Source organism: Portunus trituberculatus, chromosome 23 (assembly GCF_017591435.1).
Source record: "Portunus trituberculatus isolate SZX2019 chromosome 23, ASM1759143v1, whole genome shotgun sequence".
NCBI classification, from domain to species: domain Eukaryota; kingdom Metazoa; phylum Arthropoda; class Malacostraca; order Decapoda; family Portunidae; genus Portunus; species Portunus trituberculatus.
The window spans coordinates 5,792,501-5,820,000 of NC_059277.1; the positions used below are offsets into that span (position 1 = coordinate 5,792,501).

The 27,500-nt window shown below is 45.8% G+C and overlaps 2 protein-coding genes across 5 annotated transcripts in view; both read left to right on the top strand.

The window, feature by feature from the left end:
• Positions 1-27,500, top strand: part of LOC123507691 (cAMP-specific 3',5'-cyclic phosphodiesterase-like) — a 617,094-nt gene that overhangs the window by 249,257 nt on the left and 340,337 nt on the right. For 2 of the 4 annotated variants that reach the window (XM_045260822.1, XM_045260823.1), the window contains exons 1-2: positions 10,978-11,112; positions 20,891-22,044. The exons of the other annotated variants lie outside the window; for them this stretch is intronic. In XM_045260822.1, coding sequence (XP_045116757.1) covers positions 21,161-22,044 — 884 coding nt within the window. In that variant the 5' untranslated portion in view covers positions 10,978-11,112; positions 20,891-21,160. Of the gene's footprint in view, positions 1-10,977; positions 11,113-20,890; positions 22,045-27,500 lie in introns of those variants that run through there. 4 annotated transcript variants of the gene reach the window in all.
• LOC123507695 overlaps positions 1-27,500 on the top strand; it is a 214,253-nt gene that overhangs the window by 112,494 nt on the left and 74,259 nt on the right. The gene's annotated exons all lie outside the window — the stretch shown is intronic.

Here is a 27,500-nt window from a genome sequence, read left to right on the forward strand (position 1 = left end):
ATTATTTTCTATTACTATTATTATTGTTATTATTGTTTTTGTGTTCTTTACGGGTCAAGGAGATTGGCCAAGAGGAAAAAAAATAGAAAATCAAGGAAAAAAAAGAGTAATGACTGTAGTTTCTCACTCTCTATAAAAACGGAAGAAAAAGAGATTCAATGCTTCAAACTTTCCGATTCATGAGTCACTGGGGTTCATATCCGCTTCACTTCCCTTGCAGGTGAGAAGTGGTCATTTTTCCCACGGTAATTAGCTGCAGGTGTGGAGAAGTGACAATGGAAGGTAAATAAAAGACACTAATCCCTTACTCACCAGAATATCAACAGGATGAGTATTTTGACGAGTATTTGTTGATTAATAGAGAAGAGTGAGTGAGTGAGTGAGTGAGTAAATAGCGTTAGTTAATAGACAGTGTAGTGAATATTACGTTACCGTGTGTGTGTGTGTGTGTGTGTGTGTGTGTGTGTGTGTGTGTGTGTGTGTGTGTGTGTGTCTATCTGTCTGTCTGAGTGCTTCACCTGATTCAGAACACCAGCCTCACCACTCCCCCCTCTTCCCTCCCTCCCCGTCTCCTCCTCCTCCCCTCCTCTTACCTTGTCCTTTACCTTCACCTCACCTCTTTCACCCAAAGTCCCCCCGGCACCCTCCTCCCCTCCCTCCTCCATTCCCCCATTACTTTTGTTCCCTAGTCACCTTCCCCTCCTCCTCCTCCCTTCCTTCCACTGTGACCCGGCTTGTCTCACTTCCCCCGACTCGTGAACCTCTTGTCTGTCTAACTGACTACAAATGTCTTCCTGTATGCTTCCTCTTCTTCTTCTCTTCCTTCCTCCTCCTCCTCCTCCTCCTCTTCCTCCTCCTTCTCCCTCTTCCTCTTTCGATCTTTCCTATGACATCTTTGACTTTCTTTCTCTCTGTGCTCTCTTGTTTTCTTTCCTCGAATCCTCGTGTCCTTCAGCCTCTCTAACTCAGAATCTGTAGTGGTGGCATAGGTACACAGACAGACAGCCGCGTTAGGTCCTCTAGGGCTGTTGCTGTCTGTTTTTTCCTTTATATTCTTTTGTATTTCTTTTCTATTCCTCCTCCTCCTCCTCCTCCTTCTCTTCCTCCTCCTTCTCTTCCTCCTCCTCGTCTTCCTCCTTCGTCACAAGCTCGTATATTATAAGTTTTGAATCTTAACTTTTATGATAACTTTCTAACCACACACTGGCAGGAGGGGTAGTGGTAGGGTGCTGGAAGGGCTAGGGGGAGGGACTGGCAGGGGAAGGCGGGAGGGACTTAGTATGTGGGGCTGTAGAAAAAAAAATAATAATGTTAAAAGGTTGTTCAGTTTTGGTTAATGAGGAGTTTTATTTATTTATTTATTTTTTATTCATTTATATACCTTTTATTAGCTGGAGTTTTATTGGGGGGTTTACATATCATACTTGCCCTCAATACCACCACCACCACCACCACCACCACCACTATCATCATCATCAGCGTTGCCTTCCCACACACCATCATAAATTCCAACCAAAGGACAAATAAAGCGGAATATCATTGAATTTCAGCCAAAACAAGCAAAACAAGCAAGTGAGTGAGCCAGACATGCAAGCCAGAGAGAGAGAGAGAGAGAGAGAGAGAGAGAGAGAGAGAGAGAGAATTCCGTGGCAGTTATCGGGACTAATTTGACCTTACCTGACCTTTGAGCACCGCGGGTCAGGTGAGGAGGGCGAGAAATCATGCATCGACTCTCTCATTTCCGCTGGGATGAATATTGTCACCTGTATTCACACCTTTTCTTCATCCTGCTTTCCGACACCACCACCACCGCCGCCGCCACCACCACCACCACCACCACCTCCTCCACCACCACCTTGCTCTCACGACTCTATTTACAGATGCCTTGCTCTCTCACCACGACAATTTTGTAAGGCCCCAGAAGTGACTGCATTGGTTTTCATGAGAGTTTTTCCTTTCAATAAAGTAGAAATCTTTGCAATCCATCACCAGATTCATAAAAAATGCACTTAGTCTCTACATTACTTGGACACATTTTTACCTTGAGATTTGTGTACGATTAGACCATTTCATTGTATATGGAATTCGGAAGATTAATTGGCCAGAGTCTTCACTATTTTGATATCTCACATATATTTCTAAAGCTGTATCATATCACCAAATAACAAGCAGAATGAATATGAAAACGTGTCATAGTACTGAAGAGGTTAACCCTTTCAATACTGGGACACATTTTTTACCTTGAGATCTGTGTATGATTAGACAATTTCATTAACACTAGGAAGGGTCTATGGAGGTCAGAAGATTAATGGCCACAGTCTTTAATATTTTAATCCCCCACATAAGTCTCTAAAGCTGTATAAAATCACCAAATAATAAACAGAATGAATATGGAAACGCAAAATGGTATACTCAAAGGGTTAAAAACACGAGTATCTTCAACTAGAGCGTTTGGAAAGCAGTGATGGTGAGAGAGTGAGACAGCGAAGTGTTTCAAAATACAGGTGTCAATGTTGTATGATTTTCTCGCGCCTTTCTTCCCTCTCAGGTCAGCTCGGGCGGCGCAGCACAAAGGGTCGTCTGTCGCTAGCGTGTCGATGATGTTTTTATCCCGGGTTTGTCGAGTGTTTGGGTTTTGTGAGCTTAGGTTTGGTGGTTGTGGTGGCGGCATTAATGGGGGTTGTTTTTATTTGCTTGGTCAGTTGGTAAGTTAGTTCATTATTTTGAGGGAAGATTGTGGATTTATAAGTCATTTACGTTATTAGTGTTAGTATAATGATCTTACTTACTGCTCTGCTGTTGTTGCTGCTACTACTACTACTACTACTACTACTACTACTACTACTACTACTACTACTACTACTACTACTACTACTACTACCACCACTGCATTGGTACTGCTGCTGCTGCTGCTACTAGTACTACTACTACTACTACTACTACTACTACTACTACTACTACTACTACTACTACCTTTTGCTTCCACCTCCTCCACCTTCCATTACCACCACCACCACCACCACCACCACCACCACCACCACCACCACCACCACCACCACCACCACCACCTCTACTACTACTACTACTACTACTACTACTACTACTACTCCTGCTAACTACTATTACTACTACTATTACTACTACTCCTACTCCTACTCCTACTCCTACCACCACCACACCCACTCCTACTACTTCAACTCCCTGACAGAAATCATGCCCAAATATTATGAATACGCGGAGAAATGCGGCTGAAGCTGAGACGTGTAAATAATAATGACTGATACGATGAAAGATTACTGAGATGAATAGGTGAGAGCGACAAATGGTGCGGGGAAGTGGAGATAGTTTGTGTGCATAGGTAGTGGAGGGCTGGCCACACCTGCAGCGGCGGTGTGTGTGTGTGTGTGTGTGTGTGTGTGTGTGTGTGTGTGTGTGTGTGGCCATGAATACTGAAGCAGGCGACGCAGATGAAGTGGTTTCTGTAATATGCAAAGTGTGTGTGTGTGTGTGTGTGTGTGTGTGTGTGTGTGTGTGTGTGTGTGTGTGTGTGTGTGTGTGTGTGTGTGTGTGTGTGCCTGAGAGAGAGAGAGAGAGAGAGAGACCAGATTATTTTCATGAGCTCAGTACTCTCTCTCTCTCTCTCTCTCTCTCTCTCTCTCTCTCTCTCTCTCTCTCTCTCTCTCTTCTCCTCTCTCTTTCTCCTCCTTCTCCTCTTTCTCCACCACCACCACCACCACCACCACCACCACCACCACCTTACATCCCGGAGCACTGGCAGCGTTACACCCGACACCGTTTTCTTTGGGCGTTCTCAGAGGGGCACATAGTAAACCTCCGCGGCCCGCCCACCAGCCACCGCCGCGCCGCCCCTCCAGCACCCGCCACGCCGCCCCTCCAGCACCCACCATTAAGGCATTTCCCAAGGCGGTGCTCACGGGGCTCGCCGGCTAGACTTTGGCGAGGCTCGAAGTCCTACGGGAGTCATTTTGGCGGTAAAGTAATGTCATCTTAGTGTTCCTCCTCTTCCTTGTCCTCTTCCTCCTCCTCCTCCTCCTCCTCCTCCTCCTCCTTTTCCTTCTCTCCTAGTTCTCCTCCTCCTCCTTCTTTTCTCCTAGTCCTCCTCCTCGTGCTCCTCCTCCTCCTCGTGCTCCTCCTCCTCCTCCTCCTTCTCTCCTAGTGTTCTTCCTTCTCTCGTTGTCGTCTCCTCTTCTTCCTCCTTTTCTCCTAGTCCTCCTCCTCCTCCTCCTCTTCCTCCTCCTTTTCTCCTAGTCCTCCTCCTCCTCCTCCTCCTCCTCCTCCTCCTCCTCCTCCTCCTCCTCCTCTTCCTGGTTTTCCATCTCTTTCCTCAGGTACGGACACGCCTCTCCCGTTACCTGATGCCCCGGTTTCCTCTCTTTCCGCGCTCCTTCTCCTCCCCTCGGCGTGTTATTGAGGTGTTACATTTACTGGCTGTTCCTTGAAAGATGTTGTCAACCTTCTCACCTCCACCTTCGCCAGGATACTTTCAACAGTCTCCTCTGAAAGGTATTGGGGCTTTCCTGGAATCGTTGATGAGTCCAGTGAGGGTTGGATGAGTACTGGGCGTTGTCAGTAAGAAACACATGCACCTACTGGAATTCTTAATCATAGCTCGCTTTTAACACCCTCTACTGGAAAGTATTAGGGTTTTCCAGGAAGATTTTCATGGTTCCAGTGAGGGTTTTGTGAAGTTTTAATGATGTCAGTGGTAGAGGGGTTCATTAGGTTCTTAGTTAATTTTGTGTGTTGCATGGGTTACTATCGACAGCCTCTACTGGAAGTTACTGCGGCTTTCCAGGGAGTTTCCATGAATTTAGTGAGCGTTTAACCCCTTCAGTAGTGGGATACATTATTTACCTTGGATTTTGGGTATGATTAGATTATTTTATTTACATTACAAAGGGTCTATGGAGGTCAGAAGATTAAAGGCCAGAGTCTTCACTGTTCTAATCCCCCACTTAAGTTCCTGAAGCTGTATAAAATCACCAAAGAGTAACCAGAATGAATATAAAAACGCGCCATAGCACTGAAGGGGTTAACAAAGTCTTCCTTCCGTCAATGAAAAACAAACTCCGCCAGATTCTCATGAAAACTTTGGCGCTTTGTTTGAACGGCCGTCAATAGCCGCCACTGAAAGCTAATACGGATATCCAGGAAGCTTTCATGATTCCAGTGAGGACTTGACAAGGATACCAACACCCTACTGGAAGCTGGAAACACACACACACACACACACACACACACACACACACACACACACACACACACACACACACACACACGCACACTAGAACCGACTAAGCATCTCCATAGCTTTTTAAAACAGTCTGTACGCGAGATCAAACGTGCTTCCCAATACGCAGCCTTACTTAACCCAACCCTGCCGCCAACACTCGGCTTCACACTCGGCGTCACACACAAGGCGTCTCGGTTCCCCTCACTTACTCTCAGGTTAATCTTCACGCCTTCCCGCTGCAGCCATCAGGAATCCCATAACGGTACTTCTTACACTCCCTCACGCTCCCTTACTTTCCCCTCACGCCCTTCACGCTCCCTCAAGCTATGTATCACTCCTCGCCACTACGCAGTAACGAGTCTTGGTCCTCCTTTTACGATATTAACCCCTTCAGTAGCATGACGCATTTTGATAAGCCTTTTAGTTATTCTTTGATGATTTTATACAGCTTTAGAAACTTATGTGCATGGGGGATTAAAATAGTGAAGACTCTGGACATTAATCTTCTGACCACCATAGACCCTTCCTAATGTCAATGAAATGGTCTAATCGTACATAAACCTCAAGGTAAAAAGGTGTCCCCGTATTGAAAAGGTTAATACCTCTGCCGTACACACCGCCGTAGTCTAGTGGTATACCCATCTCTGCTATTTGGTATTGGTGCTTGCCCACATAACGCCGCCTCTGCTACTGCTCCTCCTTATATTGGTGCTCTTTTTTCTATGTAAGAGGGGAGAACTGGTTAAAGGCAGAAAAAATAATTAAATAAAAAGACTCACTTAGTCGCCAGTCCTCTTACATGTTCGAAAAGTTTAGCCAAAAGACAGGGATACATGTCTTGAAACCTCCCTCTAAAATTAAGTCAAGTCATAAGAAGTTGGATGCTGTATTGATCTTTCTCGTCTTTCATCCTCTTCAGAATCTCTTATTGTTCTGATTTCGAGTCGTTAATAAGTCTCAGATCCTTTGTCTATTCACCAATATTCAATTTCGTGTTCTACAAGAGTTAACCAGTACTCTCAATCATTCATACCTTTCTCTGGTAAACTCTGGAACTCCCTGTATTTTTTCCTGTATTTTCATCTTCCCACGACTTGACTTCTTTTATGAGGGAGGTCTCAAGACATTTGTCCCTGTCTTTTGGTTAACTCTATTGATCTCTAAGGAAACTGGATATCAAGTGGGCCGTTTTTTTTATTTTTGTTGCCCTTGGCCAGTTTCCCCTCTTACATAAAAAACAAGACTTTAACTTTACAGCACCAATCCTTATCATTACAGATCGTTATACTTTAGATATCCTTACCAAAATCCAAAAAACCCTTACAAAAACAATCTATCACCCTTTAAGAGCATCCTATCCCGTAAAACCTCTCTAACCATAGACAGTGTTCAGAACCTGTTTAGTACTAATCTAATCATCTATAAAGCTGTCTTACCCATTATAATCCTTTTAATTCTAACTTAACTCTCCTTAACCTCTATAATATTTTCATCAGCCTTAAATTACCCTTAAAACCCTAAATAATATAATGTAATCTTCTATAAACGGATCCTTACCTCTAGAACATCTTTCGTAACCCTCAAAGACATTCTCACCTCTTTAATCTCTTACCTAACCCTCTACAAAGACAATCTGACCCCTTTAGTCTCATCTTTCCACGAGCAATTGTTCTTGGTGCTAAGCCCAGCCGAGCCTCTAACTCTCCTAAGTGTGTTTTGGAGTCTCAATTAATTTATCTCGCCTCACCTGCAAGATTACAGCGTCAGCGTCGCCTACAGGAGGGAGATTACGAGGCGTCCCATGTGGCTGTTGAGGCAATGAGGAGCGGGAAGGGAAGATGGATGGCGCAAGGGAGGATGGATGGATGGAGGGCTGGAAGGTCAGAGGGGAAAAAGATAGCAAGGTGGGGTTAAAAAAGGAAAACGAGGATTTGAGAGAGATAAAAGTGTGTGTGTGTGTGTGTGTGTGTGTGTGTGTGTGTGTGTGTTTTAGGTTAAAAGTAGGGAAAAAACTGCTTAAAAATATTTGGTTTTTTTTTGGTGTTTTTGTAATATTTCTTACAGCCATGTTTACACACACACACACACACACACACACACACACACACACACACACACTTGAATATCTATGAATGTTTAGTCAATCTGTGTCTCTTTAATTGAAACGAGCGGTTTTTCTTGTTTGAGAGAGAGAGAGAGAGAGAGAGAGAGAGAGAGAGAGAGAGAGAGAGAGAGAGAGAGATCAAAGAAAATCATAAAATAGGAGACAAAATTGAGTTACGTGAAGGAAGGTAAGAAGAAAATTATAAAGAAAATATTTTGTGATTATGTAACTCAAGAATAGGGCAGAAATTGGATTATCGACTCTCTCTCTCTCTCTCTCTCTCTCTCTCTCTCTCTCCATCTTCTCAATTTAAAAGTCTCGGATTCAGGATTCAGTGACCGGTTTATCTCGAAGCAATTGAAGCAAAATCCCTGCCTTGTAAAATTGATCCAATAATTCGAACCGGTTACGAGAGAATTATTGAACCGCTTCGGGACGTTTCGAAGCGGTTCACTTGGTCTTGCGGCGAGATTGGGAGTGAATTCTTAGCTTCCGTAAGTGTGGTTAATGGAGACTGACCACTGCATGAGAGAGAGAGAGAGAGAGAGAGAGAGAGAGCTGGGGGACATGTGTCAAAATGCAGTATTTATTCAAGAGTGAAACGAAATAACAGTTGGTATATACTCTCTCTCTCTCTCTCTCTCTCTCTCTCTGATATTTTTCCCACTTTCCTTCTAGTTTTTTTTCTTACTTTTCTTCTCTCACTTTTTCGTATTTCTCTCTCTCTCTCTCTCTCTCTCTCTCTCTCTCTCTCTCTCTCTCTCTCTCTCTCTCTCTCTCTCTCTCTCCTTCCTTCCTTCCTTCGTTCCTTCCTTCACCGTACTTTACTCATCCTCTCTCTCTCTCTCTCTCTCTCTCTCTCTCTCTCTCTCTCTCTCTCTCTCTGCGGCAATTATACAGCACACAGTCGTTATTTCCTGTTAGCAAGAGAGAGAGACATTCCTTCACCACTTAAGGCCACTCGCATAGGAGACAAAACAAGGAATACTCGCCTTTATGCACACCAGGATAAGCTCTCTCTTCCCTCACAATTAAGGGAGGAGGATGGGGGGGTGAGGAGCTGAGTCTGGGGGCTTAGGAGTGAAGAGGAAGGGTGAGGAGAGAGAGAGAGAGAGAGAGAGAGAGAGAGAGAGAGGGGATAAGAAAAGAATAAAAATGTGGTCTCATCTGGAAGGCAAAGATTCCGCTTGCGTCCAAATTTGGTGTGTGAAGAAATATGTGATTGAGAGTTGTCTTGTAAGCATCTACGTACACACACACACACACACACACACACACACACACACACACACACACACACACACACACACACACACACACACACAGACAGGGACACGCCATCACAGTCAGTTGGCAAGGCGAGAGGCGCGTCCTACCCAGCTTAGGTTCTCAGATTGCTAAAGGTATGCACGGATGACCCAGCACTTGTCCAGCACTTGCTTATCACTTGCCGAGCGCTCACTGACTCGCCTTGTGTAAGAGGAGGGAGTGACTGTGTGTGTGTGTGTGTGTGTGTGTGTAAGGGAGACTCTCAGCCATACGTCAGGTCATTAAGAGGGACTGACTGCTCTAGAGGATAATAGCTGGCGATCATATGTCCTGCACGTGATGGCAAGGCTGAGAGTAAATCTTTGTTACTCTCTCTCTCTCTCTCTCTCTCTCTCTCTCTCTCTCTCTCTCTCTCTCTCTCTCTCTCTCACCAGCATACGTAAAAGGTTTAGTTTTTTTTAAGTATCAGCGTAAATAAGCTTATCAAATCCTTGATATTATCTGTTCTTGGCTTGAAACTTGATAAAGGGATTTGTTTTTGTTGTTGTTACAGAAAGAATTAACACACACACACACACACACACACACACACACGGTGTGTGGTGTGTGCCTGGTCTCAGGCCTATCCGAAGATTGGAAATAATAAGCTCTGAGCTCGTTCCGTAGGGTAACGTCTGGCTGTCTCGTCAGAGACTACAGAAGATCAAACAGTGAAACACACACACACACCGCGTAATGTAGTGGTTAACACGCTCGACTCACAATCGAGAGGGACAGGTTCGAGTCCCGGTAACCGGCGAGGTAAATGGGCAAGCCTCTTAATGTGTGGCCCATGTTCACCTAGCAGTAAATAGGTACGGGATATAACTCGAGGGATTGTGGCCTCGCTTTCTCGGTGTGTGGAGTGTGTGATGTGGTCTCAGTCCTACCTGAAGATCGGTCTATGAGCTCTGAGCTCGTTCCGTAATGGAGAAGACTGGCTGGGTGACCAGCAGGCGACCGAGGTGAATTACACACACACACACACACACACACACACACACACACACACACACACACACACAATGGACAGATTACATCACCCTCATTATCATCACTACTATCACCATTACATGCATGCTCTCTCTCTCTCTCTCTCTCTCTCTCTCTCTCTCTCTCTCTCTCTCTCTCCAATTCACCCCGAAAAAATGATAAAAAAGGAAAATATAACCAAATAATATGAAAGAATTTAGTCATCCGTTCTCGTCTCTTAATTTCTGACGAGTACAAAAACTAGCAGACATTTTTTTTCTCTTCATCTGCGTAGTAAGTTGACGAGAGAGACGAATGGCACTGTTTTCCTCCTATTGTGATTCCTCCTCCTCCTCCTCCTCCTCCTCCTCCTTCTTCTCTTCCTCCTCTTCCTCCTCCTCCTCCTCGCCCACGCCCGCGGAAAGGCCATCCACGCCCGTCATTTCAATACATCTCAAGGGCAGCTACCCACGCCTTCCCGCACGCACGCCCGCCCACGCCCACAGGTAAAACAAGAGTCCAAGAAAGGTGTGGGTGTGAATCTGAGGCCGTAGAGAGAGAGAGAGAGAGAGAGAGAGAGAGAGGAGAGAGGTGAGGGTGAGGGAGAGTGGGACGTGTTGTCCCTTTTACCTGTTGCTCTCCCTCTCGCTCTCACACACACACACACACACTATCTCTCTCTCTCTCTCTCTCTCTCTCTCTCTCTCTCTCTCTCTCTCTCTCTCTCTCTCTCTCTCTTTACCTGTTGCGTCTTCCTTACCTGTTGAATTGAAGTCCTTCTCTTGTATGTGTCTTGACTTGTTTGTTTTTGCGCGATTCTCTCTCTCTCTCTCTCTCTCTCTCTCTCTCTCTCTCTCTCTCTCACGTCCCTCCTTCCTGTGAATATTGTTTCCTCTTCCTCCTTCCTTATTCTGTTGCCTGACTTGCTTTTTCCTCGATTTCTTTTGTTCTTCTTTTGTCTCTTTCTCTCTCTTTCCCTCTACCTCTCCTTCTTTTTGTTTTGTCTCCCTTAACCTCTTTTTCTTTTCTTTTTCTTTTTCTCTTCGTACATTTTGTGACCTTTCATTTCATTCTCACATTTACCCTTTTGATATGTTCATCTCATTAGTCTTCTTTTTTTTTTTTCTATCCCTTCGTCTTTTTTTCTTTTCCCTTTCTCTTCATTATTATACGAGTATTCCGGGTATCCATTTCATCTATTAGTCACATTTGCAACAGTTCCCCTCCTTGCCCCACCTCCCCTCCTCACCCAACCACAGTACAGCATCAATAACACTAATACCTCGAGCACCACCTTCATCACCACCACGAGCATCACCACCTCCACAGCTAGCCATTGCCGCCACCTCCGCCGCCGCCGTTGTTCAGGGTGCAAGGGAGGCGGGGCGACAGTCAGTGCGCGGAAGGCGTGGTAGACAGACGCAAGTGGCAGTGGTGCGGCGGGACTTAACACCTACACCTGTTGTTAGCGAAAGTGAGGCTGGTAATTTCTCAAACACTTGTGCGATTCACCTCCTCTGTTTCAAAAGGCTTTATTTAAATTTACAAGGTTTTTTAAGGTGTTTCTTCACGGTTCTAGAGGCAGAGTGACGATTTCTGCCTTATTAACCGAAGAAACACTCTTGAAAACCCTGCTAATCATCCCTGTAATCTTGGAAAATAGTCGTGATGAGAGAACAGGTTTTTTTTTTTTTTGGGGAGGGGCGGTGTTTTTACGGATCTAAAGGCAGAGTGACAAGATTTCTGCATTATTAAATGGAGAAACACTCCTGAAAATCGGTTAATCCTTTCTGTGACCTTGGAAAACAGTCGTGGTGAGGGAGAAGAGCGTTTTCTTAGGGTGTCTTTATTCTTGTAGTGGCAGAGTGACAAAATTTCTGCATTATTAACTGGAGAATCACTCTTGAAAACCCCGCCAGTCATCTCAGTGGCCTTGGAAAATAGTCGTGGTGAGAGAGCAAAGCGTTTCTCAGTCTGTGTGGTGATCGAGGCAACGTGAGGAGAAAAAAAAGAACAAAAAACGATGATTTTAAACTCCCCTCTGATATTTTTGTTTGTTTCTCATCCTGGTGACCATCCTTCATTCTACGGAGTGAAAATAGACATGTTACTACAATTGTGCGGTGATTTAGTGGTGATATTGGTGATCGAGGTAGATAAAACCGAGAAACATGTCATTTTAAACTCCAAAGACACGTACTTCATATTCTCATCCTGGTGACCTGCATTCTTCATCCCTCATAGTGAAAAAAAAAACATTTAATCTTACGGTGCTGTGGTGGCGGTGGTGGTGGAGGCGGGGGTAGTAGTGGTAGTGGCAGTGTCTAAAGGTTCTGCCGATCAAGTGTATGAAAGAAAAAAAAAATACATTCTCTTGTTCCCATTTTGCATCGCCCGGGATAATGACGTGTCTCTGTCTATACCCTGAGCATGGCCGCCCCCGTTCCTGTGTCGCCCTCGTCCGTGTCTATCCGTATTGTTTCGTCCGTTGAAGTCCTCTCGCTGCGGTTTCCTTGGTCCGTGGCAGTGTTTGGTGGAGGAATTAAATCGTGTGTCTAGAGAGAGAGAGAGAGAGTGAGAGGAGAAAAAAACAGCAGACACACAAAAAGGCAATGTGTTTTAAGTGTGTGTGTGTGTGTGTGTGTGTGTGCATAGAAGGAGGATGAGGCGAGAGAAGTTTTGTGATCAGGGAACACACACACACACAGAGAGAGAGAGAGAGAGAGAGAGAGAGAGAGAGAGAAAGAAACCTTGCACTTAATGGAGAGGAAATAACAGTATGATGTTCCATTAATCCATAAACAGTATCACAATTCTCTCTCTTCCTTCTCTGATTGGTGAATTTGAAACGAGCTGGTGGACGAAACACATGTATCTCTCTCTCTCTCTCTCTCTCTCTCTCTCTCTCTCTCTCTCTCTCTCTCTCTCTCTCTCTCCTCTAACCAGTTTTATGTCTGTGTAGCCAATTGTGTAATGCAGCTTTCTCTCTCTCTCTCTCTCTCTCTCTCTCTCTCTCTCTCTCTCTCTCTCTCTCTCTCTCTCTCTCTCTCTCTCTCTCTCTCTTTCTCATTATGGGAAAGAAGAAGAAAGATCAAGATTACTCAATACTCAATGAACAGTACATTTTTGCAGAGAGAGAGAGAGAGAGAGAGAGAGAGAGAGAGAGAGAGAGACAGAGAGAGAAGAGGAGAGGGCATTGCAAGCAGCCATTTAAAGAGACAGAGATTTAAAAAGCAGGATGATTCGTAGCACCTCCGGGATGCCATTACTGCCGCTCTGACCATAAACTTGTCACTATTCCCGCCTATCTGCCTCACATCGCCCCGCTGCGCTAGGGAACCACCGGGCCGTGCGTGCCTCACAATCATAACTCCTGCCTTTTTATCCCTCATGAGTGAATTAAGAGCGCTAACCAAGGCAAGCTGTTAGACACACGCACCTACTTTCTGTACCTTCCCGCGTTTTCCATGTAGCCTGATGCACAGACACACACGCTCGCTCACACACACGTTCGCACTCACACGCTCGCACACACACGTTCGCACACACACCGACGCACACCTATCTGTAGTGTTAATTTATGGGTGTGTATATGGAGAGGATTATAAGGACAAGGGGTTCATAAATCAAGGGAGTAAGTGATGCATATCTTTCAGTGTGGAGAAGGGGTCGTCACACACACACACACACACACACACACACACACACACACACACTCTCTCTCTCTCTCTCTCTCTCTCTCTCTCTCTCTCTCTCTCTCTCTCTCTCTCTCTCTCTCTCTCTCTCTCTCTCTCTCTCTCTCTCTCTCTCTTTCATACTGATAGCAAAATTAATAAATCGTAATATTTTTTTTAGTATTTTTGTGACCGTTTAGAGCTATACAAACTTTCTCTCTCTCTCTCTCTCTCTCTCTCTCTCTCTCTCTCTCTCTCTCTCTCTCTCTCCCGCCGGTGCAGTAAACACTAACTCAGGCAGCGAGGCAGTACCAGATGGGGAGACATTAACGTTCCCACACTCCCGCAGTCGTGATAAGCCGCCCTGTGTGTCGTCGCTTTCGCTGCTGCCTCGGTAAGGGGAGCTGATGCACTAAGGGCCAGGTCGCTAGGTCGAATATTTACCGTGACAGCAACGTTCCCCAGTGGTATTCCCGTCATGTTGCCCTCCATCGCCCTGTGTTTGCCTTGGCTGGGCGGCAAGGCGGGTGAGTGATGCTGTGATGCGATGAGACAGACAGATAGAGAGGGAGAGGGACGGATTTTTTTCCCTCTGACAATTGAGTGTTGGTGATGGTGATGGTGATGGTGATGGTGATGGTTGTGGTGGTAGTGGTGCTGCAGTGCCTCTTCTATCACCAAAGCTAAACACCAGCACTTGACTTTTAATGACTTCCTCGCCATCCCTCCTCCTCCTCCTCCTCCTCCTCCTCCTTCCTCCTCCTTCCTCCTCCTCTCCTCCCTCGGCTCCTCCATCGTGCTGTGTCCTAGAATACCTCTCTCAGGTGCCAAAAAACTTCGTAGTGTCTTCCTCAGTCCCACCTGGCACTCGGCTCACACGCGGCGCCAAGCGAGCAAGTTAGCCCCGAGTGATCTGCTCAAGCGGTGCCAGGAAGTAGTGAATGTTTGAGCCGCATGACACCCAACCTTACCTAGAAGTAGCAGCGGCAGGTGATGGGGCTTGATTCTGTGTTCCGAGCGACACACACACACACACACACACACACACACACACACACACACACACACACACACACACACAAGATGATCCACATAAGTATACATTTTATCAGATCATCTTTTGTTTTCGTGTCATGTCTCTTGCTTAAGATTAGATAAAGAGGCGTATCACGAGGATCAGCCAGTCAGGTGTCGTGTAGTTTTCCTTTGTGTTCCTCGTCACCTGTTGCGGAAACACACACGCACGCACAAACGCACGCACACCGGTACCACATATCAAACTACTTGTTGCGCAGACACACACACACACACACACACACACACACACACACACACACACACACACACACACACACACACACACACACACACTGCAAGGGGCTCCCAGCGTCCTGCAGTCCTGCCCATGTCGGGAGCAAACCTTTAAAGAATCAATGAACATTCTGAGGCCACACCAAGGCACTGCTGTTTTCACTGATGCTACTACTACGTGCCCAGCCTTCCCCCTCCCTTCCCTCCCTTTCCCTCTTCCCTCGCCCTTCCTCTTTCTTCTCCCCCTCTCTTTCTCCTCCTTGTCCTTTTCTTCTAACCTCTATCTTCCAACTTCTCTCCCTCCCAGTTATCTCATTTTCCCATTTCCCTCTTCTTTTCCTCCTCTTCACCTCCTTCTTACCTCTCCTTCCTCTTCCTCTTCCCCTTCTCCTCCCTCTCCTTTTCTTCTAACCTCTCCCTTCTCACTTTTCCTCATCTCCCACTCTTATTTCCCAGCCATCTCATCTCCCCATCTCTCTTCTTCTCCTCCCATCCTCCTCCTTACCTCTCCCCTCTCCCCATCACCACTTAAAGAAAACGCCGAACCTAACACAGGTAATCTTCTTTATTTTCTCCCTTTCCATGTTTTTTTTTTCTACCGACGTGTCTTGATTTGTCTTCTTCTTCCTCCTCCTCCTCCTCCTCCTCCTCCTCCTCCTCCTCCTCCTCCTCCTCCTCGTGGCAAGAAGTTTTGATAAGAGATAGGAGAGTGAAGACTTGCATTCTAATTGGTGTTAATTGTACTTTTAATAAGGCTTTTGTGTCCCTGTTGCGTGAGTGAGAGAGAGAGAGAGAGAGAGAGAGAGAGAGAGAGAGAGACTTAGTTTGTAGTCAGCACACATATTGTTTTCTTGTTAATGTGATTCATGTTTTTTCCTTTTTTTGTTGTTGTTGTTGGTGTGTGTGTGTGTGTGTGTGTGTGTGTGTGTGTGTGTGTGTGTGTGTGTGTGTGTGTGTGTGTGTGTGTGTGTGTGCTAATGTTTAATGCAGAGAGAGAGAGAGAGAGAGAGAGAGAGAGAGAGAGAGAGAGAAAGTGTTAAAGAGAGTGTACTAATTGGTCTTGCTGTGGTGTAGTATGTATGTATGTATGTATGTAATATATATAGATATGTATGTATGTATAGAAGTCTTTTATAAACATGACTACCTGTGTTCCATTTTCTTTTCTTTATTTTTTCATTTAAGTCTCCGATAAGAAGTTTAGTACACTCAGTCACCTTTTCCTTCCTATTTAAAAACTCGCTTCACATTTTCTTTTTACCAGAGAAAGTAAACGCCTCTCTATCACTTATTCAGGCATTACTAGAGAGAGAGAGAGAGAGAGAGAGAGAGAGAGAGAGAGAGAGAGAGAGAGAGACTAGTGTTCTATTTTCCCTTCCCTCTTCTCTTCCCCTCTCTTTTCCCTTCCTCTCTTCATCATACTCGTAACTGGAAGAGGAGGAGAGTGAGGAAGTAGAGGAGAAGAGGAGGAGGAGGAGGAGGAGAGGGAGGAGGAGGAGGAGAAGGAGGAGGAGGAGGAGGAAGAGAAGGTAGAGTGAAGGGAAGGGGAGGAGGCGGGCCGCAGATGGAAATAGCGTACACACACACACACACACACACACACACACACACACACACACACACACACACACACACACACACACACACACACACCTACACGTCCAGAGAGAGAGAGAGAGAGAGAGAGAGAGAGAGAGAGAGAGAGAGAGAGAGAGAGAGAGAGAGAGAGAGAGAGAGATATTAAGGCAAATAGGCTCATGGAGGTTAAGGGGAATGAATGAAGGAGGATGAGTGATAAGGGAAAAGGGATGAAGGGATCGGGAGTAAGGGAAGTGGAGGATCAAGGGAGAAGGAGGAGGAGGAGGAGGAGATGGTGGTGGTGGTGGTGATGGTGGAGAAGGATAAGGGGGGGAGTGGGGGTTAGCTGCGTTACTCATGAAAATAAAAGAGTTTTGGGCAAGTTAATACATGAGGAAAATCTTGCCACTTCTTCATGTGCGTGCGCGTTGGAGTGGTGCTTTTGTTCTCGTGCACAGCTGTGGTGGGAATGATATGCCTGCACACACACACACACACACACACACACACACACACACACACACACACACACACACACACACACACACACACACACACACACACACGAAGGACTATTATTATTGTATACCTAAGGTGCTTTGCTGAGTGGTTTAACATCTCACTCTACAAAAACCGTGACTTATTTTACATTCCTGGCAGATCAGAGGACGTGAGATTCAGTGCAGAGAATTGAGTAACCACTTCAGTACCATGACGAGTTTCCGTATTCATTCTACTTATTATTTGATTTTATATAGCTTCAGGGACTTATGTGGGGGATTAAGATAGTGAAGACTGGCCATTAATCATCTGACCCCATATACCTTTCGTAATGTCTATAAAATCTTACACAAAATACGTCCCAGTATGGAAGAGGTTAACCTTGTACTCTCCCCCCTTTCCCCTCCCTCCCTTGCTCTACTCCGTGCTTTCCCTCATAAATTCTGTCAGTCTTACAAAACCTGACATATTTTAGCTTCCTGCAGATTAGAGAACATGAAATCGCGTGTAGTAACTTGATAATCTTACTCTTGCTCTGCTTCTATTTATTTTTTTTGTCTCTCCTCAATCGTAACTCCTTTCATTTACTGTCAGTCTTGTAAAAGCTGACATCTTTTTTTTAGGTTCTTGGTAGAGCAGAGGATATGAGAGCTAACCTGTTATACTGCATTTTGTACTGTTCCCTCAATCACAGTTTCTTACTTTTCTGTCACTCTTATAAGCCACGCCAACTGTAACACATCCACACAGATGAAGGGAGATAAGCTGAAGGAATATTTGAAGCATAATGTGAGGGAGAGTGGCGTGGCGTGGCGTGGCGTGGCGTGGTTTGGCGTGTTTGACCTGTAGTCTGAAATGGCTCGCTTTCTCGCCCCAACTGTTTTCAAAGGCCACTGAGACGATTACCTGTGTTCTCAAGAGTGTTTCCCCTTTTGGTAATGTAGAAAACTAGTTGATTCGTCATTAGAAGCGGAAAAACGACCTTGTAAACACATCTCACTTCACGGCAACTACTTTCAAAGGCCACTGAGATGACTAGCTGGGTTTTCAAGACTGTTTCTGCTATTAATATCATAGAATCCTTGCAAACCACTAGAACAGTAAAAACACCCTTAACTTCTTCAGTACCATGACGCATTATATTCATTCTTCTTACTATTTGGCGAGTTTAAACATTTTCAGAAACTTGTGTGGGGGAATAAAATAGTGAAGACTCTGGCCATTAATCCCCTGACCTCCATAGACCCTTCCTAATCTCAACAAAATCGTCTAATCATACCCAAAAAATAATGGTAGAAATGCGTCTCAGTACTGAAGGAGGTAATTAAGAAAATGGGGCCGCCGTGGTACAGTGGAACCATGCGTGCTTTGGGGTCCGAGGGGTCTCCAAGCGCACGGGTTCGAATCCTGTCCACGGTCTGAGTGCAGGTTGGGCTTCCTCACTCAGGACAACGGTTTCCTAGCGGGTGGGCTTTGAGATAGGAGGTACCCTAAAAAGTATCCCCTTTAGCCCATAAATTCCCGTGAAAAGCCCACATGGTATAATAAAAAAAAGACCAGCGTCACTTCATTTTTAGGTTGGGTTGGGTTAGGTTATAAATAAAGCCTTAGGAATGTGGAGGCGCAGCGCAAGGATGTTTCAACTGCGGTACTTATTTCCTTGTGGCTCTGTGCGTGACTTAGGTGGCACGACAAAAAGCTCATTCTTACCACAATGCGTTCATTTCTATCACAAATCACCACAATTTATTAATTTCTACCACAATTTTCCACAATTGGCTCATTTCTACCACAATTCGTTCATTTCCACTGCAGTTCACTCATTTCCACCACAGTTCACCACAATTTACTAATTTCTACCACAGTTCTCTACATTTCGTTCATTTCTACCACAATTCACCACAATTCACTCATTTTTACCACAGTTCACCACAATTCATTCATTTCTACCAGAATTCGCTCATTTCTACCACAATTTAGTTCATTTCCAGCAAAACTCTACCACAATTATCATTTCGTACCACAATTTTCCAAGTGCAGTGTTTATCTCCTTGTGGCTCTGTGCGTGACTCAGGTGGCACAATAAACATAGCACTTAACGAGGGTGTGGGAGCGTGAGCAACACCTGGTGGCCGTGACAGGTGACGCGCCACACCTGACCTTAAACCCTTTGATCACTCATGGCGAATAATGGCATTCCTAATTTTTTGTTCATGCTCTTTCTATCGCTTTGTTTGGCTTGACGAATTATTTTAGTTAGTGTGTATGTATGAGGTTTAAGTGGAGTATTATCGCTGGCTCACGGATAACTGGTGTGATTTACAAGATTTATGTGCGTAAGAGTGTGTAGGAGGCGAGTGATGTTGAGTTACGCGTTTGTTATGAGTAATTTAACTTGAGAGAGACAGACAGACAGACGGGAGAGGGAAGCACGTAAGAGAGATAAGAGAAATGTACGTAGGAGGGAGAACTAAAGAAACTCGTAAGGAAAGAGTAATTTAGAGAATTGGGAAGCGTGCATGGCGGTCGTGTGTGTGTGTGTGTGTGTGTGTGTGTGTGTGTGTGTGTGTGTGTGTGTGTGTGTGTGTGTTAGTGAGACTGCACGTGAGTATAAAACAGGCGGTCTATTGCACGGACTTGGGACACAGAGGAAAGCACGTACTGAGGGATACTGAGGGGAGAGTGGGTGAGGGGAGGGAAGGAGGAGGGGAGGAGGAGAAAGGATCAATACAGCATTAGAGGCATATCCAACCCGACATGCCTTCCTCATCTCCCCTCCTCCTCTTTTCATCTCCCCTTCCCTTGCATCTCTCCGTCCTATTTCTCTCTCCTTCTCTTCCTCTTCCTCTTTCCTCCGTTATCTCATCCGCCTCCACCCCCCCGCCTCCCTTATGCTTGCCTCACCTCCCGCCTTCGTCTTGCCTTCCATTTACCTCCTTATCTCCCGCCTCGCCCCCTCCTCCTCCTCCTCCTCCTCCTCCTGTGCCTCTCTCACGCTTGGTAAAATCGAATCTCACATTATACTGTGGAGAGATGTAATGTAATGTGTAGACACGCTCTTTGTCCGCCACGAGAGAGAGAGAGAGAGAGAGAGAGAGAGAGAGTTAAGAAGGAGGAAAGGTTAGGAAGTCAGTCAACTATTCATTTATCAGTTCATTCAGTCAGTTCTTTATTAGGTCAGTCAGCTAGCCAGACACTCAGTCGGTCAGTCAGTCAGTTATTTAGCCATCCACTAAGCTAACAAGCCATATTTTCTTCAATCTAGTCAGCCATCGAGTCATTCATTCTCTCAGTCAACCAGTCAGTCAGCCAGTCACCCATTTATTCAGTCATCCAGCCAGTCAGTCAGTCAGTCAATTATTTAGTCACCCACCAAGCTAGCAACCCATATATTCTTTCATCTAGTGTCCCAGTCATTCATTCAGTCAGTCAGTCAGTCAGTCAGTCAGTCAGTCAGTCAGCCAGCCAGTCAGCCACCCGCCAAACCAACAGCTCATTCATTCATCCAGTTAGCCAGACCAGTGAGTGAGTGAGTGAGTGCATGATACAGCACAAGCCTGGCCATGCACGGGCGAGGATGAATAGACCACGTTGACATGCAAATGAGCGAATGCCGTCCAGGGAAAAATGTTTAAATATACCAAGAGCGAAAGAGGAAAAGCGGGAAGTCACTGTGAGGAATACTGTACCGCACTGCCGCCGGATTAATTAAGTATATATGTAGTAGGTGGCTCTGAAAGGGATGTTCTATGGCGGATGATACGTATTGGGACCGTGGGTGGGTGAATGGAGGGGTGGGTGAATTGGTGGGTGGGTGATTGTGTGGGGTGGGTGAGTGAGTGGGTCTGAGGATCGGTGGGCCTATTATATATAAAGTCTGTTTGATTCACTTACATTTTCTTAATCTTGGAACCTTTTAGCAAATGGAGACTGTCACACACACACACACACACACACACACACACACACACACACACACACACACACACACACACACACACACACACACACACACACACAAACAGATCCATGCCTCAGCTCAGGCGTGTAATTGACTCTCCTAATAACTGAAGCTTTCCCTGAATGACGGACGCACAAAAACTGAAGCCTGATCGTATTTCTAAGCCTGGTTGGGCCCGCATTTCGTTGTCAAGTGACGTAACGCCATCCTTCTTGTGTCGCTTGCAGGTCATTCATGTGTTTCAGGAAAATTGAAGGTGTGAGCGAGTGATCGATTTGACATCAGGCGCGGCAAGGCTGCTGTGGTGAGCCAGGAATGTTGCGAGGTGTGCACAGCCTTGCGCCCCGCGTGTGTTGGTGAAAAATCGTGTGGCGCCGCGTCAGGAGGGCGGGCGGCGAGTGAGGCGGGTGGCAGTGAGAGTGAGGCGAGAGAGACGAGGGTGGTGGTGAGGGGACCGTCTTATCAGACCGTCTGCCTCACGCCCTTCTGCCCTCACCATGGCGACCCCGGGGGAGGAAAGGGAGGAGGGCGCCGCCTGCCTCCCTACCCTTTGTCCTCAGCCCGGGGAGCTGCTGTCTTCCTGCCCCCCGCTCGGCCGGGGCCACCTCTCCGTGCTCACCGAGACGAAGCAGACCCAGATGCAGACCCAAACCCACTCCATGACCAGCTCCCACACCTACCAGTCCTCCTCCTCCTCCTCTTGCTCCTCCGCCTCCTTCTCCCATGTGCAGGAGCCGGTCAGCATCCTAGGAAAGGGGCGCCACTACTCTGCCTCGGGCTCCTCCTCCTGCTCCTCTGTGAGCCCCAGACACACCGTCAAGTTCTCTGAGCCGCAGGAGGCGCTGCGCCGCACGCCGGAAAGCCCGCGCTGGAAGACCCAGCAGAACCAGGAGAAGCTCAAGTACCAGGAGACCTTCAAGTATAAGCTGCACGAGGCGGCGGCGTCCAGCGCGCACCGTGGCGTCGGCCATGGCATCACCAGCATCCCGGAGGCCTCCGCCACCTTCGAGAGCTCCAACTTTAGGTTCACGGAGTCCTCCAAGCTGGTGGGCACTTCCTTCCGCTGCCCCGACAGTCCGCGCTCCAAGACGCGCACCAGGACGCCGGACCGCAACTCCATCATCGCCTCCATGGAGCTGAAGGTACCGTCCTTCCACGACCTGAGCTCCTCGCCGGCAGGGAGCAGCGGCTCCGGCCTGTCACCGCTGCTGGGGCCCCCAGAGCGCCGCGGCCTCACCATCCTGTCCCCGCACAACCCCACGCCGGAGCTGCAATTCTCCTCCACCTTCACCGTCAGGACACGCAAGGGCAAGACCATCGTGCTGCCCAAGCTGCGGATCCCCGCCTTCCACTCCCACTCCCACGACAGCATCTTCCTCGGGTGAGTCCCCAGCCCTCGTGTCCCCTCAAGCCAGTCCCCGCCAGGACATCGTGGCCGGCCACTCCTCTTCTCCCCAGTGCTGCTGTCCCTCTGTCCCTCTGTCCCTCTGCCACTCCTGTTGTTTTATGTATCCATCCTCCGTGCTCCTTGCATCCCCCCCCCCAGCCCCATCCCACTGTCTGCTCCTCCGTCCCTTCCTTCATTCATTCATCCCTCTCTCTTGCATGCATTTTTTTTAATATGCAAATTTTTTGCCACACACGCAAATCCCTCCTATGTCCTAGTGGCTTTTTTTTCCTCCTCTTCTCTTCTTTCCTTCTTTATCAAGCAGGAGAGTCAGGTAGCGGCAATCTTCTCTTCACCACCTCCTACACTCTTCCTCTCTTTCACCACTTTCTCCTCTCTCTTTCCACCTCCTTTGAACGTCATTCCGCCTCCTCCTCCCACAGTCCTCTCCCTCCTCTCCTTCTCCCACGACTCGATCCCTTACTCGCTTCTCTCTTCACCTCTATAATCCCTCAAAAGTAAGGCCGCCCACTGGACCCCCGCCCTGAAAAACCATGATCCCTGGCGGCCTTATCAAGAAGACATCGTGCTCTCATCGAAAACTGGGAGAGAGAGAGAGAGAGAGAGAGAGAGAGAGAGAGAGAGAGAGAGAGAGAGAGAGAGAATAAAAGGATAAAAAATTGGAAAGACATGAAAAAAGTACTGAATTAAGAAAAGAAAGGATAGATAAGGAGAAATATGTAGAGAGAGAGAGAGAGAGAGAGAGAGAGAGAGAGAGAGAGAGAGAGAGACTACATATACACTACCATACCCAACCATTACCTTAGAAAATAGAAAAAAGAATAACAAACAGGTAATAAAACACAAGCCAATTTTCTCTACTGATAAAGATAGACTGACTTGAGAGGATGTGAAGCGAGGTGTTAATTAATAAAGTCTTAATTAATCTATGAAGTAAGGAAGCAGCGGGGAAAACTAAGCTGCCGTGACTTACCTGTGTGTACCTGCCTGGCTTACCTGCGCTGTTCTAGTCACCTCAGTCCCATTCCGTGTCAAGTAGTCAGGTGTGTTATGCCTCTCACCTGGGGATGCCTACCTGGGTGTTCATTAGAGTCTTCATTTTTTTGTACAGGTAAATGTTGTGTGTGTGTGTGTGTGTGTGTGTGTGTGTGTGTGTGTGTGTGTCTGTATGTGTTTGAGACTGTACGTGTGTGATGTATTGCTTTACACACACACACACACACACAGAGAGAGAGAGAGAGAGAGAGAGAGAGAGAGAGAGAGAGAGGGAGCAGACATGAAAGGACACACATACTGACACAGACAAACAGATAGCAGAGAGAAAGCTATAATAGTAATATTTTCCCTTCCTCCTTCTATTATCCTCCTCCTCCTCCTCCTCCTCCTCCTCCTCCTCCTCCTCCTCCTCCTCTTCTTTCTTCGTGAAGTTCACACACCACACGCGAATAGAAAAAAAAGTTGTTTTCCTCACACTGTCTTCTCCTCCTCCTCCTCCTCCTCCTCCTCCTCCTCCTCCTCCTCCTCCTCCTCCTCCTCCTCCTCCTCTTCCTCCTCCTCCTCCTCCTCCTCCTTCTCTTCCTTATCCCTCGCCGTGCTTACACATCGACACACACAACCAATGATTCTCAACAACAAAAAAAAAGAAAAAGAAAAAAAGAAAAAGGAGAGAGAGGAAAAAATGACTTGTTTTCCTTCAGATTTTCCCTCCTTGGTGTTCTCTATATGACCTTTTTCCTGTGACCTTTTCGTCATATATTTTGCTGTGATACGCTGTGAGCTCCGGTGAAGGTTTGAGGGAGCTAACCTTTCAATACCAATAACTGTGATGATGATTACAAAAGAGAGAGAGAGAGAGAGAGAGAGAGAGAGAGAGAGAGAGAGAGAGAGTGGCGGTAATAAAAACAATGGAGGTAATAATGATAATAGTGTGGAGGTGGTGTTAACATGGGGACTTATCCAGGTTTTTGATGCTTCCATGGTGATTGTAATGGCGTTGGTGGTGGTGGTGGTGGTGGTGGTGGTGGTGGTGGTGGTGGTAATCGGAGGAATAATGATAACGATGATAATGATAAGAGAAAGAGAAGAAGAATAATGGTAGTAGTAGTAGTAGTAGTAGTAGTAGTAGTTGTTGTTGTTGTTGTTGTAGAAGCAGAAGCAGCAGTAGGAGGAGCTGAAGTAGTTGTATGAGTATTAGTAAGAGGAGGAGGAGGAGGAGGAGGAAGAACAGGACAAGAAGAAGAAGAAGAAGAACGAAGGAGGAGGAAGAAGAAAAGAAAAAGCAATGATAACCACCACCACCACTACAACCCATAACAACAACAACAACAACAACAACAACAATAGCAATCCAAGCATTAGGTTCCTATGAATGTGTGTGTGTGTGTGTGTGTGTGTGTGTGTGTGTGTGTGTGTGTGTATCGATTGTCTTTCCTCACACCTTTAGCTCTGCGGCAGGTGGCAGCGGCTCGTCTGGCACCAGGAGGCCATTGTTATCTCTCCTTTCAGCAGCCATTGTTGTGCCAAGAGAGTAGAGAGAGAGAGAGAGAGAGAGTGAGTGAGTGAGCGTAGAGCGGTTCGTCTCAATCTGTAGCACAAAAAATGGTTTATAGTTTATCTCTCTCTCTCTCTCTCTCTCTCTCTCTCTCTCTCTCTCTCTCTCTCTCTCTCTCTCTCTCTCTCTCTCTCTCCCATCTCTCCCTACGTTACCTTCCCCTTAACTTCACTTCCCCTCTCCTCGTCTCTTAGAATTTGTCGTAATAGGAAATGGGTTTAATTTTGCGATGAAGTGCCTCGTAGTTTTTGATGTTGTAATTACGGCAGGTGAGATGGAGGAGGGAAGAGGGCGGGACTGTCTCAGGTGGGTGGGTTTCATAACGATGCTGTGAAATGTGCAAGGTTTGATAATGACACAAGATTGGTGTGTTATGATGCCCTGCGGTGGTTGTGTTAGGGGATTGCTGTGATGAATAAATATCTATCTATTTATCTATCTATCTGTCTTATTTATAGTGATACAAGTTTGCTGTGTTTGGTGCCCTCTGCTGTTTGTGTGAAGAAATTGCTGTGGTCTATATGTCTATCTATCTACCTATCTATCTCTCAATCTATCTGTCTATCTATCTACCTGTCTATCTGTCTGTCTGTCTGTCTGTCTGTCTGTCTGTCTATCTATCTATCTATCTATCTATCTGTCTGTCTATCTGTCTATCTATCTATCTATCTTTTTTTCAGTCTGTCTGTTTATCTATCTATCTGTCTATTTATCTATCTATCTATCTGTCTGTCTGTCTGTCTATCTATTTATCTATCTGTCTGTCTATCTATCTATCTATCTATCTATACCTATCTATCTATCTATTTGTGAGGAGATAGGCCAAAGTTTGAATTATCTATTTTTCTCCTTTTTATCTTCCATCTCCCGTTTTTTTCTGCCTTCCTATAATCCTCAGCAGTCTTTATTCTTGCCTTCATCTTGTTATCAATTTGTGTTCTCTCGTCAACCTGCCTTTCCTTTCCCTTCCATAAACAGACATGCATCTTTCTTTTATCTCCTCTTCTCTTCTTCCTTATCTCTCTCAATATGGCTCTTGTTTACTCCTCCTTGTCTCCCTTGTTTTCTCTTCTTTTCCATTATCTCCCCTCTTTTTCCTTTTTTTTTCTCTTCTCTCTCTTTCTTTTCCTCTCGTTTTTGTTCTTTTTTGCTTGTTTGTTCTCGTCTTTCTCCTTGTCTCCCATCTTTTTCTTCGTTTTCCTTTGTATTTTTTTCTTCTTTTACATTATCTTCCTTCATTTTCCTTTTTTCTCTTTTCTCTTCTTTTCCTTTTTCCTTTTCTTCTTTTTTTCTTTTCTCATTGTTTTCCTTCTCTTCTCATCCTTTTCCTTGTTCCTTTTTTTTCTTTTCTCCCGTTTCTCCTTTTCTTTCTTTCTTCTTTCTTCTCTTTTTTTCCACTTGTATCCCTTTTCTCCTTTCCCATCTCTTCTTTTCCCCTTTCTCTCCTTGTCTCCTGTCTTTGTCTCCTCTCTCTCATTTCTGTACTCTATTTTCCTCTTCCCATCCTCTACCTTTCCTTCTCTTCACCTAATCTTGAATACTCAATCTCTATCTCTATCTCACGTCTCCCTTCTCTCTTTCGCTACAATTCTAAGCACCTTTACCTCGGCTTTCTCTCGTTCTCCCCTTCACATACTCTTATCACCGTATTACCACTCCCTTTACTTATCAATGGGGAGAGAGAGAGGGAAAGAGAGTGTGTGTGTGTGTGTTGTGAATATCGATAGCTTACAATACATCAGTTCAAGGCAAATCATATGAAAGTTTTTGATAATTGGCTTTACAGTATTGGTCAGTGATCCCACACAGAGGCGGCATCGACTGAGTGGCCTTGGATGTGATTTAATAAAGGATTTGAATACACTGGCTATGTTATTTTGGTTCTTGCTTGAAACGTTCGCAGAAATGGAGAAGTGACGCAGTTGTACATTCAGACACACACACACACACACACACACAGAGAGAGAGAGAGAGAGAGAGCCTTCATATCACTGGAAAACTTTTCTCCTAATAAAAGGGGAAAAAAATAAAACAATAATTCAGGAAAAAAATGGCCTTGGAAATTAAAAATATCTTCGTTTTCATTTTTCCTTCCAAGTCTATTTTTTTTTTTTTAGCGTTTAAACTTGATATCCAGTTTTAATTTCCTCCTCCTCTTTCCTTTTCCTCCTCCTCCTCCTCCTCCTCCTCCTCCTCCTCCTCCTCCTCCTCCTCCTCCTCCTGCAATATTTCCCTCCCACCTCCCACTCACTCATAACTTGTGACGTCAAATCCAGATACGTCCATTATTGGCTGGAGGAAACATGCATTGTGATTGGCTTCCCTCTCTTTCTTCCCTCTCCCCCTCTTTCTCTCTCTTCGTGGCCAGTAACAATTATGACGTGACTTATTTTGCCTTACCTCTCAATTTTGTTTAGTCTCCCCTCCTCCCTCGCACCAATCAGGTCCCGTTTTCTTCCAGTAGTCCCGCGTCAGTTTGTCATTGGTATGCAGATCAGTAAGGGACAAATTTTCCTTCAGTGACAGACAAAAATGGGTTATCAAGTTAGAAAGGGGAGCTTTTATTTTGTGTATTTTTGAGGTTGTGACTCGGTTTGTTTTTATGTGGCTTGTTATGCGAGAGAGAGAGAGAGAGAGAGAGAGAGAGAGAGAGAGAGAGAGAGAGAGAGTTAAGGATTATACGAGTATCACTGTTTGTTTACTACTAATACTACTACTACTATTTATTACTACTACTACTACTATTACTACTACTATTACCACCACCACTATTACCACCACCACCACCACCACCACCACCACCACCACCACCACCACTACCACCACCACCACCACTACCACCTCCACCACCGCTACCACCACCACTATCACTACTACT